This window comes from Bombyx mori, chromosome 23 (genome assembly GCF_030269925.1).
Source record: "Bombyx mori chromosome 23, ASM3026992v2".
Lineage (NCBI taxonomy): Eukaryota > Metazoa > Arthropoda > Insecta > Lepidoptera > Bombycidae > Bombyx > Bombyx mori.
In genome coordinates this window covers 11,377,944-11,396,482 of record NC_085129.1, presented here as the reverse complement: position 1 = coordinate 11,396,482, position 18,539 = coordinate 11,377,944, and the positions used below count along the sequence as shown (strand labels likewise).

The 18,539-nt window shown below is 39.2% G+C and overlaps 1 protein-coding gene across 3 annotated transcripts in view; it reads right to left on the bottom strand.

Annotated features, from left to right (window-relative positions):
- LOC101738278 (monocarboxylate transporter 7) overlaps nucleotides 1-18,539 on the bottom strand; it is a 53,305-nt gene that overhangs the window by 6,864 nt on the left and 27,902 nt on the right. For all 3 annotated transcript variants that reach the window (XM_062675253.1, XM_004932631.5, XM_012695932.4), the window contains exons 2-3: nucleotides 8,903-9,029; nucleotides 6,381-6,506 (exon numbers count right to left, since the gene is read on the bottom strand). In XM_062675253.1, the coding sequence (XP_062531237.1) occupies nucleotides 6,381-6,506; nucleotides 8,903-9,016 (240 nt within the window). In that variant the 5' untranslated portion in view covers nucleotides 9,017-9,029. The remainder of the gene's footprint in view (nucleotides 1-6,380; nucleotides 6,507-8,902; nucleotides 9,030-18,539) is intronic.

The following is an 18,539-nucleotide window of genomic DNA, read 5'->3' as shown; positions in this document are numbered from 1 at the left end:
GCCCCGTCCTTCAAACCGAAACGCATAATAAGTTATTATGAATTTGATAACAAATATTTTGACCCTCGTCCAGATCGGCGATTTCGCATCTGCGGCGCTGCATTTAATGGTGATGTGTGGGTCCTATTTACTTAACCGCGAATGCATTGACGGTGCCGCGCTTCGATCGATGTGTTTGAATAACGGAATCATTTATTGCCTTTGATTTCCAATGTGGGATTTTGAAAGGGATTAATTTTAAAATATTAATAGCCACGGTATAATGGTGAAACTTTTCGTGGGAACTGAGAGACGCTGAGAGAAATCTGTAGTCGAGTTCAGTAGGTATGGAACTTAATTCAGACTTAATGAATAGAAACTTTACTTAAAGATTATTTACATAAATTCAACGTCATTGAATTAATAAATAAGCGCATATGTTAGATACGTTTTACATAGGTATACGAAGCAGATTATTATAGATAATTTCGTACTTCGAATAGTTTACTGTAAATTTCACAAACTACAATATTATGTTCGTCCATCGCTAACATCCATTACTTTGTAATATAATACAGCCAAAATAAACAATGGAAAAAAAATGTGAAAAATAATTTATCAAGGACACATCGTTTTATACGAGCTATGTACCGTAACGATTGCATCCGTCGCGATAAGACAAAGATAGCTTTTTTGTGTAGTTCCAAAAAATAATTTTACTAAATAAATACGTACCTACGTACGTTTAAATTACTTCGACTTGAGCTCTACGTTAAAATTAAAACCCGCCAAATTGTAGATTTGCCTAAAAACTGACGGCAGAATATAATAGTGATTTTTTTTTTATGATTGAATGATTACTGGTAGCCCTGAGGCCTTTCCAGTTTCATCAGGACAGGTGACGAGCAAAGACTCAGCCAGGAGGGGTGGGTTTTGCTAACAGTTGCTCGAGCGCCTCTGAAGGAGACCTAATAACTCAAGAGCAACTGCTTCGCGAATGAATCTACTACCGAATCGGAATCGCGACCCGCTGAGAAGATCCGGCGAGAAACTCAGCGAGCTGATGCACGGGTTGGAGTAGTGAAGTAGTATCACCATCTTATGTATATCTACCGCGAAGCAGTCTTGCATTCCGGTTAAGCATATATAATAAAGTTACTACTTCGACCTGATGTCTCAAGGTTGCGGGCGGCATTCATGCTGTGATGTCTAGGTATATGCTTCTTGAAACTCATCTCAAGCAGTTGAAAAAAGAAGATGTTTATTGATAGACACATATGTATAACCTAAAGAACGCTGTCTGGTAAAGGTGACAGCAATGTGAAACTCATTCAGTTTTATAAAATTTAATTCGCGGACAATTATAATAATATTATTGCATTGTAATAAAAATCTATCTAGAATATTTTATTGTTTTTGTCGCGTATTTAATCATTCTTTAAGGTCAAGAAACAATCTTTTGACCCTCGCACGACGATATTTTTACGATAAATTAAACACAGATAGAAATTGAACTTAACATTTTTAGAAAACAGGGAAAATGATCGATCGATCTTCTTATTTTACACGAAATTTCTGGACGATTTAAATCAATTTAAATAAAGGTCCGAAATCAAATAAGAATGTTAAAATCAATTATAAGTAAACAAGCACAATAAACTTTTCGATTTAATTTTTATATTATCATCTTTTACATGGAAATCGCTGATAATTAATGATTTAAATTTTTGTTAGTGATCTTATTTAAAAATGCAATCGCATCAGTGGAACGTGTAAGCGTTCGTTGCCCTCATACGGTCGCTACTCGTAGGTAGGTACATTGAAATAATGAGAGCTACTGCACCCAACTGCTGTGGAAAACTTCCAAACTCAACAACGCTTTATATACGATAGACAAAAGTTACCGTATTAATATCTATTTTACTTTAAACCTACAAAAATTGAAAAAAAAATTCTAATTTTTTAAGCAGAAAGTTAAAATTGTATCTCAATGTTTACAAATAGGTACGTGGTAGAATATGTTACAAGTACTTTGTTGTAAACGCAAAAAAGTCGATACAGATAAACCTACATAACTGACAACAACAAAACAATGTCAATCGTGATAACCTTTTTCAAGGCACGCTAACTAAGGGAATATTTGCATTCACTGTTTTGTCGTTTGTTGGAAATGTGAAACAGCTATACAAATGCAATTTATTCACGGCCGCATATAAAACAAGACTTGGGCAAATTTATTTTAAAGATAATGTAAAAGGAATAAAGTCTATACTAGTGCTATTTAAACCCGGACCACCAACACCAAGTATCTTAAGCCTGAAACAAAACAGGATCTGCATGGTACAATAATACTGTCGACTAACGGACTGTCCAGGCAATAAAATCATATAGAAATTCCGGACTTATCTATATATTAATACGTGAAGCAAAAACTTTGTACCCCTTTTTACGAAAATTGCGCAGACGGAGGAGTATGAAATTTCCCACATTTATAGAGAATATAGAGAAGGAGTGCAGAATGTTAATGTTTTTTTTATTCAGCATAAAAAACGCATTAAATCAATAAAAAAAACATTACACACACTACCATGTATTTGACACAACACATACATATAAATATACTCTTTATTTATTGTCAATTGTCAAACTTTTGTTAGCGTTTAAAGTCTGTGGTCAAATTGAGAATAGATGAATATTGTTTGTCTTTATTATTATTTATGTATAGTGTAGCTTTGGCGAAATCTGTGATTATATTATATAAGTATAATAAGTATTTGACAATAGAACGATGATAATGTTCAAACTTATAATTTCAATTAATTATAATCCAATTTCGACTACTGCGGGACAATTAGCTTAAATAAATTTGCATTGGTGTAAATTATTATAACAACATATTTCGGTCTAGACGGCGTATTTGGGTCAACTAATGACGTAGACTGCCTCATGATACACAGCAACTCATATATGTCCAAACGCGGATGGAGTCGCTCACCTTACCTTACCTTATGTAATCGTAGTCTCAATTGTGAACATATGACAACTTTTTATGGTCTGATAAATCTATGCATAGTTTATATATACATAAACTTTCTCAGATTTTAATGAAACCCAAATATTACTGGTGGTAGGACCTCTTGTGAGTCTGCGCGGGTAGGTACCACCGCCCTGCCTTTTTTTCTACCGTGAAGCAGTAATGCGTTTCGGTTTAAAGGGTCGGGCAGCCGTTGTAACTATACTGAGACCTTAGAACTTATATCTCAAGGTGGGTGGCGCATTTACGTTGTAGATGTCTGTGGGCTCCAGTAACCGCTTAACACCAGGTGGACTGTGAGCTCGTCGAACCATCTAAGCAATAAAAAAAAATATGATTCTAAAATGACGGAAACCGTAAAGTAATTCAAATTAAACAACCGAGTAAAATGATTATACGGCATTCATCATGCGTTGACAGCCCTGTGAGAGAGAATGGTCACGGCAAATTCCAGAGACTGGCGTCAAGTCGTTGTCGAATTGTTGTAAATTGTGCAATTAATTACTTTTCGAATCCCGGAGGCTTCAGTGACGTCGATACTGAAACACTTCCAGCGGACAATCGAGAGAATCGTTAATCAAAACGTTTGACATCGACTGAGAGAAACAGTTGATTTAGGAATATTCAAAATTGCTTTTGAATCAATTAAAACGAATCGATTTGTAGCTTCATCTGCGTCATAAAAATTCAGATGATGCTTACAGAATTAATTTGTACATTGTAAACCTAAACGCGTGATTTAATATTAAATTAACAATAAAAAATACAAGTTAATAATTATATACATAGAAATAGTCTAGTATGGTCAACAAAAAAAAAGAATTTGGACAAGATAATATTTTTAATAAAATTTTGGTCGAATGATTGAATGAACAGTGCTATTCAATGGTTTCGTTCGTATACTGAAAAGCCTTGGCCTTAACATTATGTTAATGACCAGAGACAGCAGACAACGCCGATGTTCTGTTTGATTCTAAAACGTGTTTCTTGCTATTTGGTCGCACGTTTATGTAATTTTTCCACGATTGCTGTACAAATACAAAAAAAAAGTAAATCCGGTTTCAATTTATTTTTCGGTTATCGATAAAGACTTGGGGGTTCGACCTTTTTCAATAAAAATATCATTGAAATGGATAATACTACCTTCCCGCAATGTGCAAGCAATCTGTACACGATTTTCTATAACTTAAATAATAATTTAAATTAGTTATTCATGACTTTCAGTAAGATAATTTAGAATCAATAAATTAAGGTAACTAGTGACTATGATACCTACATACATATATGTATATTCAATTAACTTGATACGGTAACTAGTATAACAATTATTATTACTGCGACGACTTCGTCTCAAGATAAGCGGTGGTATTCATAATATTGCCATATCTGTTGCTTTCCGTGACCACTTTACACCGGGTAGCTATAAATCTAATTTTTTTTAGTTTTTGGCGTTCTAGGGAAGAATTTTGTCATGGAATGGTTGGGGTTTTACAACATTTGAAAGTACTGCTGATCATTAATCAAGTGGTTTTTTGTTAGTGCCTAATATTACATGTTTACATTGTTATGGGTAACAGGGCACCAATTTAATAGGTTAGGCCGAAGCTTGCGTGTCTATCGGCTCCTGCGATTGCTTAATATCAGAGGAGCTGTGAGTTTTATTTATTTATTTTTTATTGCCCTTGTAGGCAGACGAGCATACGGCCCACCTGATGGTGAGTAGTTACCGTCGCCCATAGACTTCAGCAATGCCAGGGGCAGAGCCAAGCCGCTACCGGTAACCCATTGTCGACCCATTGGTTAAATCAGTCTACGTCAAGTCCATCATCCGACTCTAATAGATCATTAGTTTTATACGTCTATACGGCTTATTCAAATACTTTTTTTTCCATCTATGTTGGTAGCCTTGAGAGGCTATTTCAGCTTCTCCTTGACATGTAGGTGAGCTCACGGGACTCAAGCCGGAATGTTGCTAACACTGGCCCTAGCAAGAGCAGTGCTTCGCAGAATCTACCACCCGATCGGAAACGCGACGGGCTTAGCTAGGACGGTGACTGGTGCTTGAGATACCTAAAAGTACCGTTAATGGATCGGAAGGATCCGTAAAAAAATACTATATATGTACATTTCAATGAAGAGTTTAGCTAATTTTATAACGATTATAGATATGTTAACAAAGATCTGCAATCGAAACCGAGATAAGACATCTAACAAATCGATTTAAAATAAATAACAAGAAAATAAATACCTACATGCGTACCTAATCTTACTTCGTTATGTCTGTTTTATTCAAGATCAACGTGGATTTAATTTGTTTAGTTATTTCTCTATTTAAGTGTATAAAATACTTGGAATTAATCATCTAATCAACATTTAAATTATATATAGATGCATAGCTAGGCGATGACTCGCAAAATGTTTGCATTTATAGTCTCGACGCCTACAACGATGTAACTGACTTGAAATATCGTGCTTTGATTTTCAATTCTAATCAGAACTCGATAAAGTATAAAATCATTCAATTCACTCACCGTTGATTGGTTTTGAAACTACATTTCTATTCTGATTAAAACACGATTAACGAGTTTATTTGCGCATTTATAAAAGTTAAATGTTAGTCAATGGACAGTACGAAGTAGAAGAGCTTACGAACAAAATGTGATTGAAAATCTAAATCCAAAAAAGTGTTTCGGAATTTATTTAAAATTATATCTACATGTATACATAAACAGAAGCGAAGATTTGTTTTTGAACTTCCAATAAATTTAATACGCTCGAGTCAGTTTCGCAAATGTACCTACACACGTGTACAAAATTATTAATACCTAAACTGTGTTTTAAAATGGAGGCACGGCTATGACGCAATGTCAAACCAACGATGAGGGTGTGGTACGATTAGATGTTGGATGATTTAAAATAGACTGCGCACAAGAGTATACAAACACATTCGGGTTCTTTCTTGAATATTTACTTGATTTTTTTGTTTTACTTCTCTTAACTTAGTCGATGTTATATAACTAGAAATATATAATCGCGTGTTAAATTTTGTTTTAGATTTTAAAAGTTGTTACAATTTTGTTATTAGTTTTGTTTTTGTGAGACATGTGTATTTTTTTTTAAACCTTCATTGCGTATGTATTGTATTGACGTATTTGCGTAACACCTGATGTTAAGCTGTTTTGAGCCTATAGATATAGTAACGTGAATGCTGAAGCCAACGTTAAGACATGAGGTCGAAGATTCAATTAGATGTGTAACGATTGTTCACGCTTTAGCACAGCAGAATGCATTTATAAAACATGAAACGCGAGTAGAAAACCATTATTTGGTCATATTTATTTAATTAAGTGATATCAAAATTTCTTACCTTAAAATCATCCTTGATGGCAGAGGACAACAGACCTCCAGAGAATATGATGCCATCAACTAATACATTGCACATGAAAGACGCTCCCACCACAACCCAGCCCCAGCCTCCATCTGGAGGAACCACCTGCAATCAAAGCAGAAAGAAGTAATTTTTGACAATTTCTGAAACTGAAACGGATTTAAAAATTTTTTAAATTAAAAACCGCCTAATGACTTTGGTTTTTAAGAGAGTTTGGCGAGAAATTTTCCTGTTATATTACTTTTTAATAGTCTTCTAATCTTTTTCTAGTCTCATGATTTTTCGTACCCATAAATTTCATTCCCCATTTGCATCTCATTTTTCACAAAATTATATGCTGCTTAATCTAAATTTCAAACGTGGGATGTTCTATTTTATTGTAATTTAGTGGACCGATACTTCACACACCCATCTAAGTAGGTAGTCGATTTGATATTCCTTTCACCTGCACCATCAAATTGGTTCATTACGTCAGCCATGCTTTATGTGAATTCAATTATTCATTTTAAATCATATTTTAAAGCAAACTCTAACGTACTAGTTTGGCTGTATTTTATCAAAAATTTGTACAAATTTATGCCCAGAGTATGTTGCCAAACAGCAGAGAGACCTTAATATATCTGTTGACAGTTGACGTTTATAAAAGAAGTTTTTATGGAAAAATTGTCTACTGCAATGAGTGTTCTACAACTGTCCTTTGTGATTCTCACATAGACTTTGGCGGGACCGCGAGAAGCTTAGCTGTGTGAATAACGGTAGTTTATTAACAGTTTACATCTGTGAAAGTGCACAAATATGGGAAATGAAATAAAACCGCTGCATGTGGCTTCTCGCGTTCTTACAAAATGTTCCTTAAAATCCCTTTAAATAACTTTACTGAAGCTTTACTTCATCTCATTTCATTTAATGTCATCCTATTTGAATTCTTATGTAAATCAACTTCACCATATTCCGCTCCATCTTATTTATTACCTACATAACAGTACCTATATGTATAATAATATAATACAATAATATAATAATTGACGATTTTTATAAATTCAACAATGGCATCGCAAAAGCCAAGTGCCATATTGAAAAAAATATATTGTCAGGAACAATAATCTTTAGTATTAACGAAATGAGAAGAGGTGTGTGTTTAGGCATCGTTTTTTTTTGTTGCTTAGATGGGTGGACGAGCTCACAGCCCGCCTGGTGTTAAGTGGTTACTGGAGCCCATAGACATCTACAACGTTAATGCGCCACCCACCTTGAGATATAAGTTCTAAGGGTCTCAGTATAGTTACAACGGCTGTCCCACCCTTCAAACCAAAACGCATTACTGCTTCACGGCAGAAATAGGCAGGGTGGTGGTACCTATCCGCACGGACGCACAAGAGGTCCTACCACCAGTAAACGTGCGCCTCAGCCAGTACTAACTAACCAGGACTAAATACTACAGAGCATATCAATTCTAAGTAAAAAACAATAAAAACGCTGACTGCTTTCGATGTAGTTATTGGTTTATTTTTAATTTATTACTTTTCTGTTACGCTTTTAATCTACTTATTGTTTTATTCCAATGTTTATACCATCAGTAGAATATAAGCCCCAAATAATAAGGATGCCCAAATTACGGCATCTGTTAGTATCTCGGAAACATTCCTCAATATCTTTGTTCTCTTTTGCCAAATCTTCTTAAAAGCCATCATGAGTTCTTAAAGCAGTAATATCATAATCGTCATAGATATCTCAGCGAACGCTAACGATATAGTTGCAAGTAAACAAGCGTTCACTATTTTCTCGGCTATTCTACGAATGGTTTTTCTCCTATTGAGTTTCTTCTCTTCTGCAGTCATTGTTAGAATTTTTCGTTTTTTATTTATTTTCAGTAATATTGTTCTAGTCCATATTTACTAAAACTTCATTACAACTTCAGTTTTCATAACAGTTATATTTGCAAGTTTCTACGCATATTGATTTGGTCTCAATGTTGTCTGTTTGCATACAGACATTTTTTCTTTGTGAATTTTTGAGGTTACTAGATTTTATCCTTTCGAAATTGAAGATCACAGTACATAAATGGAGTCCAATTATAATAACTGTTATTGTATTTAAACATGAACTGTATTTCATAGCAAGTAAATGAAAGAAAATACAGGCATTTCGGTTCGTCCCATTATAAAACGTATTTCTCAAAATCTATAGGCCATGTTTATTATTGACACTGAAGTCAATATGGCGACATTTGACAATAAAGGTTTTTTTATGTAGGTACATCAGTTTGGTCTTTTTCGAAAAGTTTCAGACCTATATTAAAAACGAATAAAGTAATATGAGGTGATAACTTCTATAGTAAAATTGTAGAAAATACTATTTGAGTATTAAGCATCCATTGTTGGGCAAAACCAAATCAGATAATGACAAATCAGATAATACTCTACTCTTTTCTTTTCAAATATAGTAACGTACTATTATTAAGAAACGCGAAGCTAGTTTAATGTTCTAAGTACAAGACTTACCAATGCTGCTTCTGGTTCAGTGTTTTCGCTGGGAGAGTCGCTTCTCCCGAGCCCACTCTCATCCGAAGAAGGACTCTCAAAAGGCCGCTCATCTGTTGCTACCCTCACCACCATCTTGACTTATGATCTGATCAAAAGAAAATAAAATACAACTTTTAAATTAGAATGTCCAGCACAAAGGGAATTCATTGGTTCGTGTGGCAATATCAGCTGGTTAAGTAATAAAATCGACAACGACTTCATTAGAATGACACTTTATACAAACACTAAAACATTATCAGTTTTAAACCAGAAAAATCGAGTTCGAATTCGCTCGTAAATATTGTCATTAAATTCTATAGAATAGCATTGACTGGAATTCTTCTGGGCGAAGTAAGAATTTTTTTTTTTTTTCATAATTTATATTTGAAATGAAGATAATGCAAAAATTACAATTAATATTACATACATTTACAATACATGATAAGTAACGTAACGATTTGTTACAAATATGGTTGTAAGAATGAGACTTTCCTTATATTATATAAACAAAATGCTTCGCGTTTTGGTCGACTATATACGTCGCATTTGTGATATAATTATATGTACAGCGTATGTTTATGTACAAGTGGCGCCAAGATTATAACCGTTGAAGACCTTCATTATTTTCCACTGTGAGCCGAATTTATCGGAGTTGACCTATGGTTTGGAGCTATTTGAATAGCTCACTATACAGTTCGTTGGTCGGACAAACTGTCATTTTAAGTTTAAATTTAAATTTGCGCGCAATATTCTGAAACGCAGCACAAGTTTTTTTTTTTAAATGACTTCAAAAAAATAGGGGGTTCTCAATTCGACCGTATGTTTTTTTTTATGTTCGTTACCTCATAACTTTTGACTGGGCGAATCGATTTTGATGATTCTTTTTTATTAGAAAGCGGACGCTTCCCGTGTGGTCCCGTTTCAATTTAGTCCAGTTCTGATAATGGTATTTATGAGAAAACCATATAAGTCTTAAATTTGGATTAAGTAGGTGCGCGACAAGTAGAACTCAATTACTCAATATCACGCCAACCGATTTCGATGATTATTGTTTTACTGTATATTAATTTGTTTTGGAATATATATTTTTTTTCTATTTGAAGTCGGTTTTTGTTAAAGCATGTCTATTTTATTCACGTAATTGTTGGACTTGTCATGGTTTTTTTTTTTTTTTTTTTATGAAATTGTAACTGTGAAAATGCACCTACTTTTTTCATAATACCTAGTCAGGTCATAAGTATTGTCACACAGTAAAAACTTTTCTTTTAGAATGCTGGCCACAAAAAAGTTTATTGAATTCGAATTTCGAATTGTTCATGAAAATAAAAATAGTATACATTTAGAATTTTAGTCATTTTTAAATATGGAGTGGACGCTTAAAGAAGACCGTGTTGCAATTATTGCGTCGCATCGTTGCGGTTACGCGCCAATTCAAATTTTTAACATACTGAAAATTTTGAATATAACCAAAAGATTCGTTTATCGTACCATCAAACGATACAATGAAGACTCTAGTGTAGATGACAGGTCAAGAAGTGGTCGCCCTCGGTCTGTTAGGATTCCAGCAGTTATAAAAGCTGTGAAGGCGCGAATTCAAAGAAATCCCAAACGTAAGCAAAAACTGTTGGCCCTTCAGATGGGGTTAAGCAGAACCACGGTGAAAAGGGTGTTAAATGAAGACTTAGGGCTTCGGGCATATCGAAGAAAAACAGGAAATCGTTTGAATGCTCGTCTAATGGACCTGAGACTGAAGAGATGCCGCGCTTTGTTGAAGCGGTACGCGGGAAAAAAATATCGGGAACTTCATTTTTCGGATGAAAAAATTTTTACCGTAGAAGAGAGCTACAACAAAAAAAAAATGATAAGGTGTACGCACACAGTAATGAAGAAGCGAGCAACCGTATTCCGCGTGTCCAACGAGGTCATTTTCCATCCTCGCTCATGGTATGGTTGGGAGTTTCTTATTGGGGCTTAACAGAGGTACATTTTTGTGAGAAAGGTGTAAAAACGAATGCAGTTGTGTATCAAAATACAGTCATGACGAACCTTGTGGAACCTGTTTCTCATACCATGTTCAATAACAGGCACTGGGTATTCCAACAAGATTCGGCGCCAGCTCATAGAGCGAAGAGCACACAAGACTGGCTGGCGGCGCGTGAAATCGACTTCATCCGGCACGAAGACTGGCCCTCCTCCAGTCCAGATTTGAATCCGTTAGATTACAAGATATGGCAACACTAGGAGGAAAAGGCGTGCTCAAAGCCTCATCCCAATTTGGAGTCACTCAAGACATCCTTGATTAAGGCAGCCGCCGATATTGACATGGACCTCGTTCGTGCTGCGATAGACGACTGGCCGCGCAGATTGAAGGCCTGTATTCAAAATCACGGAGGTCGTTTTGAATAAACTTTAGTGTCATAAGAATCTATGTTTTGTTTTCTCTCCGAACAGGCCTACCGTCGAGTTCGGGCATTTCCTGGACGGGATCGGGGCGATTGCTCGCCGCCTCGCTCCTCGTCCAGTGATTCTCGCGGGGGACCTCAATGCGAAGTCTGTCGCATGGGGCTCCCCCCGCTCGAACGCTCGTGGTAGGCTACTGGAGAGGTGGGCGAATGCGGCCGGCCTCTGTCTGATGAATAGAGGGTCGGTTGCGACGTGCGTGCGGTGGCAGGGCGAGTCTATTGTGGACGTTACGTTCGCAAGCCCGGCCATCGCGCGCCGTATCCGCGACTGGAGGGTTTTGGAGGGGGCGGAGACGCTGTCAGATCACCGATATATTCGGTTTGATCTCTCCGCCCGCTCCGCAGTCGCGGACGTCCACGGGGACCACCCCCGTGGTGCGTCCCGATCATTCCCTAAGTGGGCACTGAAGCGCCTGAATAAGGAGCTCCTGATGGAAGCCTCTACGGTGGCGGCGTGGGCGCCCATGCGTCCACACCCGGTGGAGGTCGAGGGAGAGGCAGGGTGGTTCCGGGACACGATGCGTCGCATCTGTGATGCCTCGATGCCCCGGATCGGCCCTCGACTTCCTAATCGCCAGGCGTACTGGTGGTCGCCCGAAATTGCGCAACTCCGCGTGGAGTGCGTTCGGGCGAGGCGCGAGTGCGCCAGGCATCGCCGCCGCCGCCTGCCGCGGCGCAATGATCCGGTTGCGTTCGCGGCGGCAGAGGCCCGGCTGCACGGCGCATTTCGCGTCGCGCAGAGGGCATTGCAGCTGGCCATCAGAAGAGCCAAGGACCAACACATGGAGAGTCTCCTGGAGACGCTGGATGAGGATCCGTGGGGGCGGCCCTATCATATGGTGCGCAATAAAATGCGCCCATGGGCCCCCCCGATCACGGAGCGTCTCCAGCCTCGGCAGCTGCGGGACATCGTCTCGGCGCTGTTCCCGCAGGAGCGGGAGGGATTTGTTGCTCCTGCTATGGACGCGCCGCCGGAATACGACGGCGAAGCCCCTGCCGAGGTGCCCCATATAACGGGGGCGGAGCTCCGTGTGGCCGTGCGCAAAATGTGCGCGAAGGACACTGCACCCGGCCCGGACGGCGTCCATGGTCGGGTTTGGGCCTTGGCTCTTGGTGCCCTAGGGGACCGACTCTTGAGGCTTTATAACTCCTGCCTCGAGTCGGGACCGTTTCCTTCATCGTGGAGGACGGGCAGACTTGTGCTGTTGAGAAAGGAGGGGCGCCCGGCGGATACTGCCGCCGGGTACCGTCCCATCGTGTTGCTGGATGAGGTGGGCAAGCTGCTGGAACGCATTCTGGCGGCCCGTATCATCCAGCATCTGGTCAGGGTGGGACCCGATCTGTCGGCGGAGCAGTATGGCTTCCGAGAGGGCCGCTCAACGGTAGACGCGATCCTTCGCGTGCGGGCCCTCTCGGAGGAGGCCGTCTCCCGGGGTGGGGTGGCTTTGGCGGTGTCACTCGATATCGCCAATGCTTTTAACACCCTGCCCTGGTCCGTGATAAGGGGAGCGCTGGAACGACACGGAGTGCCCCCCTACCTTCGCCGGCTGGTGGGTTCCTACTTGGAGGACAGATCGGTCACGTGTACCGGACACGGTGGGATCGTGCACCGGTTCCCGGTCGTGCGCGGTGTTCCACAGGGGTCGGTGCTCGGCCCTCTTTTGTGGAATATCGGGTATGACTGGGTACTGAGGGGTGCCCTCCTCCCGGGCCTAAGCGTAATCTGTTACGCAGACGACACGTTGGTCGTGGCCCGGGGGGAGAGTTTTGCTGAGTCTGCCCGTCTTGCTACCGCTGGGGTGGCGCATGTCGTCGGCAAAATCAGGAGATTGGGCCTCGACGTGGCGCTCAGTAAATCCGAGGCCATGTGGTTCCACAGGCCCCGGAGAGTGCCACCTGTCGATGCCCATATCGTGGTTGGAGGCGTCCGTATCGGGGTCGGGGTGCAGTTGAAGTACCTCGGCCTCATTCTGGACAGTCGTTGGACCTTCCGTGCTCACTTTCAAAATCTGGTCCCTCGTCTGTTGGGGGTGGCCGGCGCGTTAAGCCGGCTTCTTCCCAACGTTGGGGGGCCTGACCAGGTGACGCGCCGTCTCTATACAGGGGTGGTGCGATCAATGGCCCTATACGGGGCGCCCGTGTGGGGCCAGTCCCTGGCCGTGGGGGTAGCGAAGCTGCTGCAACGGCCGCAACGCACCATCGCGGTCAGGGTCATCCGCGGCTATCGCACCATCTCCTTCGAGGCGGCGTGTGTACTGGCTGGGACGCCGCCTTGGGTTCTGGAAGCGGAGGCGCTCGCCGCTGACTATAAGTGGCGGGCTGACCTTCGTGCACGGGGCGTGGCACGTCCCAGCCCCAGTGTGGTCAGAGCGCGGAGGGCCCAATCTCGGCGGTCCGTGCTGGAGTCATGGTCCAGACGGCTGGCCGATCCTTCGGCTGGTCGTAGGACCGTCGAGGCGATTCGCCCGGTTCTTGTGAATTGGGTGAATCGTGACAGAGGACGCCTCACTTTCCGGCTCACGCAGGTGCTCACTGGGCATGGTTGCTTCGGTGAGTTCCTGCACCGGATCGGAGCCGAGCTGACGGCAGAGTGCCACCATTGTGGTTGCGGCTTGGACACGGCGGAGCACACGCTCGTCGCCTGCCCCGCATGGGAGGGGTGGCGCCGTGTCCTTGTCGCAAAAATAGGAAACGACTTGTCGTTGCCGAGTGTTGTGGCATCAATGCTCGGTGACGACGAGTCGTGGAAGGCGATGCTCGACTTCTGCGAGTGCACCATCTCGCAGAAGGAGGCGGCGGGGCGCGTGCGAGACGCGCAGGCCCGCCGCCGTCGAGCGGGGGCCAGGGAGGCGGATTTCGCCCAAGCCCTGGCCCTCTAAGTGTTTCGGGTCTCTCTCACATGTCGGCCTGGGGACCGGCGAAGGGGACCTAAGAAGATGACGTGCAAGCTGCTCTGCACGCGTTTTATGCAAGAGCGTCCGGGTGATGGAAGGCCGGCTATCCTCAACCCACGCTGGTTCTGACCCAGCGGGGTATTCCGAGGGTAGACCATTCTAACCGGCGCCATCTAGGCGGGCTTCGGATAGCCTGCCGACCGAGAGGACTGGTGGTCGTGGCGCCGACGACCGCCAGTCCGGCGTCCCGAGGGGGAGGGTGATGGAAGAGATGTGCTCCGCACTAAACGCTTCACTTTCCCCCCTTTGCCTTTTCATGAGTTCTGTCTCATGCGAGGTTTGGATGCTGGTTGTTGAGCGACAGGAGGTTTTAGTCGGTTCAACTCCGACATGCCCCGCCCTCCATCCCCAGTGGAGGGCGGAAGTCCGGTGATTTCCTCCTGACAAAAAAAAAAAAAAAAAAAATTTTTTGTTAAGTTCATTTTGGTATATGAATGGTTACATAATGAATAAACTTGTTTCAATTATTTTACATTAAACATGTGACAGAATTTATGACCTGACTATGTACTTATTATGAAATATTTATGATCATCGAAGTTTATTTCGTATTTACCAACCAAATAACGCTCAATAATTTAATATAAAAATGAATGAACCAGGATAACAATGCTAAATAATGTATTTATTTATTCAATTATTCAAAACAATTCACAAATGAACTTGGAATACCTAAATATCTACCTTGGACTTGGAATACCTAAATATCTACGAATAAACAATTCTAGCAAAACAAAACATCCTAAACGATGTGTCGTAAAGCTCATTACTTCATTATTTAAAAACGTAATTTAAGATGTCGAAGTTCCTATTTTTAAATACAATACATTTATGTGGTGACTACATAGTACTACAATAATACTATTGCTGATCGAAGATGTCGAACAAAATAATACATGTGATAAGTCCCATGTTTCCACCACATGAATGTATTGTATTTGTAAATAGGAACTTTTCGTACTTTGGTTTGTTTAAGATTTTTTTTTTAAATGTCAAAGCTTAAAAAAGCAGAATTTAAAAAGCCTGGTCAATTTGCTGTACATGGGTCCATAATATTTCATGTGATGATGACTGAAAGATAAAATAGTATTTTGAATATATTCATTGTAAGTCTCACAAACTTTTTATGTCAATAATCAATCCTGCTACTGAATCATATGTGTCATGTACATATATTTAAGCATAATAAGATATAATCTACGATTAAATAATAAGTACTTATTATTACTTAGTAGTAGTACTTAGTAGACTTATTATTTATTCGTAGGATATAATATTAGAAAATAGAAGTTGTTTTACTGCCTATTTTTTCAAATGTCGATTTGTAATTTTTCTTGAAATCAATTATTAATTGAAATCCGTTAGTATGATTGATAATTTGTGTTTTAAATTAAACATACTTATTTTTTTATATTCTCAAGTAAGCGTATTTACTGTTACATCTCATTGCATTCGAACAAATCACATTCAGCGTTCACTGATAAGAGTGCGATAACATATTCGACCTCTCTCGTTAACTGTAATTTTAACTGCGTTCATATTCATTATCTCTAACGTAATAAAACTCCATTGGAAATATTGCAGAGTTTTATAATATTACGGAGCTGTACGTACAGATGTTAGCGTTTATAAAATAAATTTGCTTTGAAAATATATTATTTGACTATTTAGGTATGACGTGATTTGAAATAGCAAAAATTGGAAGGACGGGAAGTTTAGATAACATTTATACCGAAGATTGTCAATAAAACAAGTAAAATTAAAAAATAGTAGCTTGAAAGTAATGGATTGAGAATAAATAAAAACACTATAGATATTCCTTCAATAGAATTTTTTATAATGTAATAATATTTTTTTTTATGTGCTTTATATTAGACGATAATATATGTACTTATGTAAAGGCATTAAGCATTTTCTAGAATAGCAGAATATTTTATTTTTGTTAATAATTGGATTTTTTTTTTCTTCCTACCTATGCTGATAGCCTTGAGATGCTATTTCAGCTTCACCCTAACGTTTGTAGGTGAGCTCACGGGGCTCAACCGGAGAGTTGCTAACACTGACCCTAGCAAGAGCAATGCTTCGCAGAATCTACCACCGGATCGGAAACGCGACCCACTGAGAAGATCCGGCGAGAAACTCAGTGGGCTGTGTCTATGGGTTAGTTCGCTCGTCGAGCCCTTCGTCGCAAGCGACGGGTTCGACGAGGACGGTGACCGTAATTGGTATTGCTGTCCCTCGTGGATGTCAGCAATGCCAGGAGCATAGCCAAACGGGTGCCTAATAACTTAAATTTACTCTTATGCACACGAATTTTTATGAACGCACAAAATGAATACACCAAGTTAATAAATACATCGCTTATCGTAAACATACGCGCAATTCTCGTAATTCATGTAATGTTATCAAATTTTGTTATCTATACTTGCAAAAGCTCTGATAATAGCTTGTGCTGGAAAAGCTCGTTGATAGAGATTTTATACGTTCCCGATAAATTATCCGTTATCTATCCTAATAAGTGGGTATATTTATATAGTTGAAAAATATTTTATATGTATTATTGAGATTACTGATAGTAAGGTCTCTTGGGTCTCGCATGGGTAGATACCACCACACTGTCTATTTCTGCCATCAAACAGTAATTATCGTATGCATTGTGGAAATCGTTTGGAGTGTGGGGCAACCGTTGTACTGTAAAACTGAGATTTAGAACTGGTGGGTGACGGCATTTGCGATGTTGATGTCAATGGGCTCCGATAACCACTCTTTACACCAAATGGACAATGAGCTCGTCCACCCATATAAGCAATTAAAAAAAAAGGTTCCTCAAAACAAAGATTTCCAAATGAAACATTTTCAAAACGCAAGAAAATTCCATTACAATAAAATATAACTACTTCATTTAATATCGATGTCTTTTAAAATTGTAATAAAGTGAAAACGATTTAACGTTTTCGAGCTAGCCAATGGTTTTATGAATATCATAAAACCATTGGCCATGTATAAATTCAATAAAATAATTGTGTTTCAATTTGCATTTCTCACTTTCTTCTCATGCCTTAAGTATGGATGTAAATTATTGTGTACAATAAAAAAGACTATAACATATTAGGTAGTTTTGTTGTTAGTATTATTCTCATGTCACTTAAATTCGTATGTCCTGCTCAAAGTCGAGTACAGCTGTGTGAATGTTTTCAATTTAACGAACTTTTCCGGTATAAATTGCAATGCACGACTGCAGAAGTCATTACTGACATTCCAATCTCACGGATATAAATAAGTAGATTCAAAATTTCGTCTCAAGGAACTAAATTACTTAATTTAATCTGCCTTTGAAAATATAAGTTTAAATTGCACTGTCATTTAAGACTTCATTATTTAAGTGTTAATTATCTTAATTATTACTAGTAGCGGGGCATGTATTGGAAATTAGCTTTGTGGTATAATCCTTGTTCTATTGTCTAATCGATCCTTTGGTTCTCAAAGTAAAGTGAGCATTCACACTTTCTATCGTGATAAGCGTATCATAACATAAATTTATTTTTTTACGATGTATCAAAATTCATTCATCAAAGTAGTTGCATAAAAATTCAACAGGATGAAGATGTTTTTTTTTGAATCGATATAGAAAAACATTATAGATATTTAATCATTTAGAACTTTACAATTATTAAATGATAGTGTTATAGTTTCAGATACATAAATATAATAAAAATTACTAGGAACTATGTAATTTGAAATTTAATTATTAATTCATTAATTATTTCCCATGTGTATTTTTACATAGCATATTATCATGACTTGAACCACCGACTTTGGATAGGCAGATTTATGTCGAAAAAATGTTAGTATGTAATTAAGAAAAATACCCACGTATCTAAGTGACTTCTGGTATTTACCATACAAAATTGCTAAATATATTTATGTGCTTAAATAAATTTATTATGAAAACATTACCCTCCCTTGGCAGTCGGATAAAGAGACCTATAAGTTTAAAAAACACACAAAAACAAACCCGTAATCCAACAGTTTACATACAATACAATCATTTTATATTTTTACAAAATTATCATATTGGAGACCTTTTTATGTGTGTTTACATTAAATCATACGGAAGATAAGAATTGCCAGAGTGATGAAATTTTGGTCAGTGTTTTGATCGCGTGGGAGTTTCATATAGATACGAATTATAGACGTATA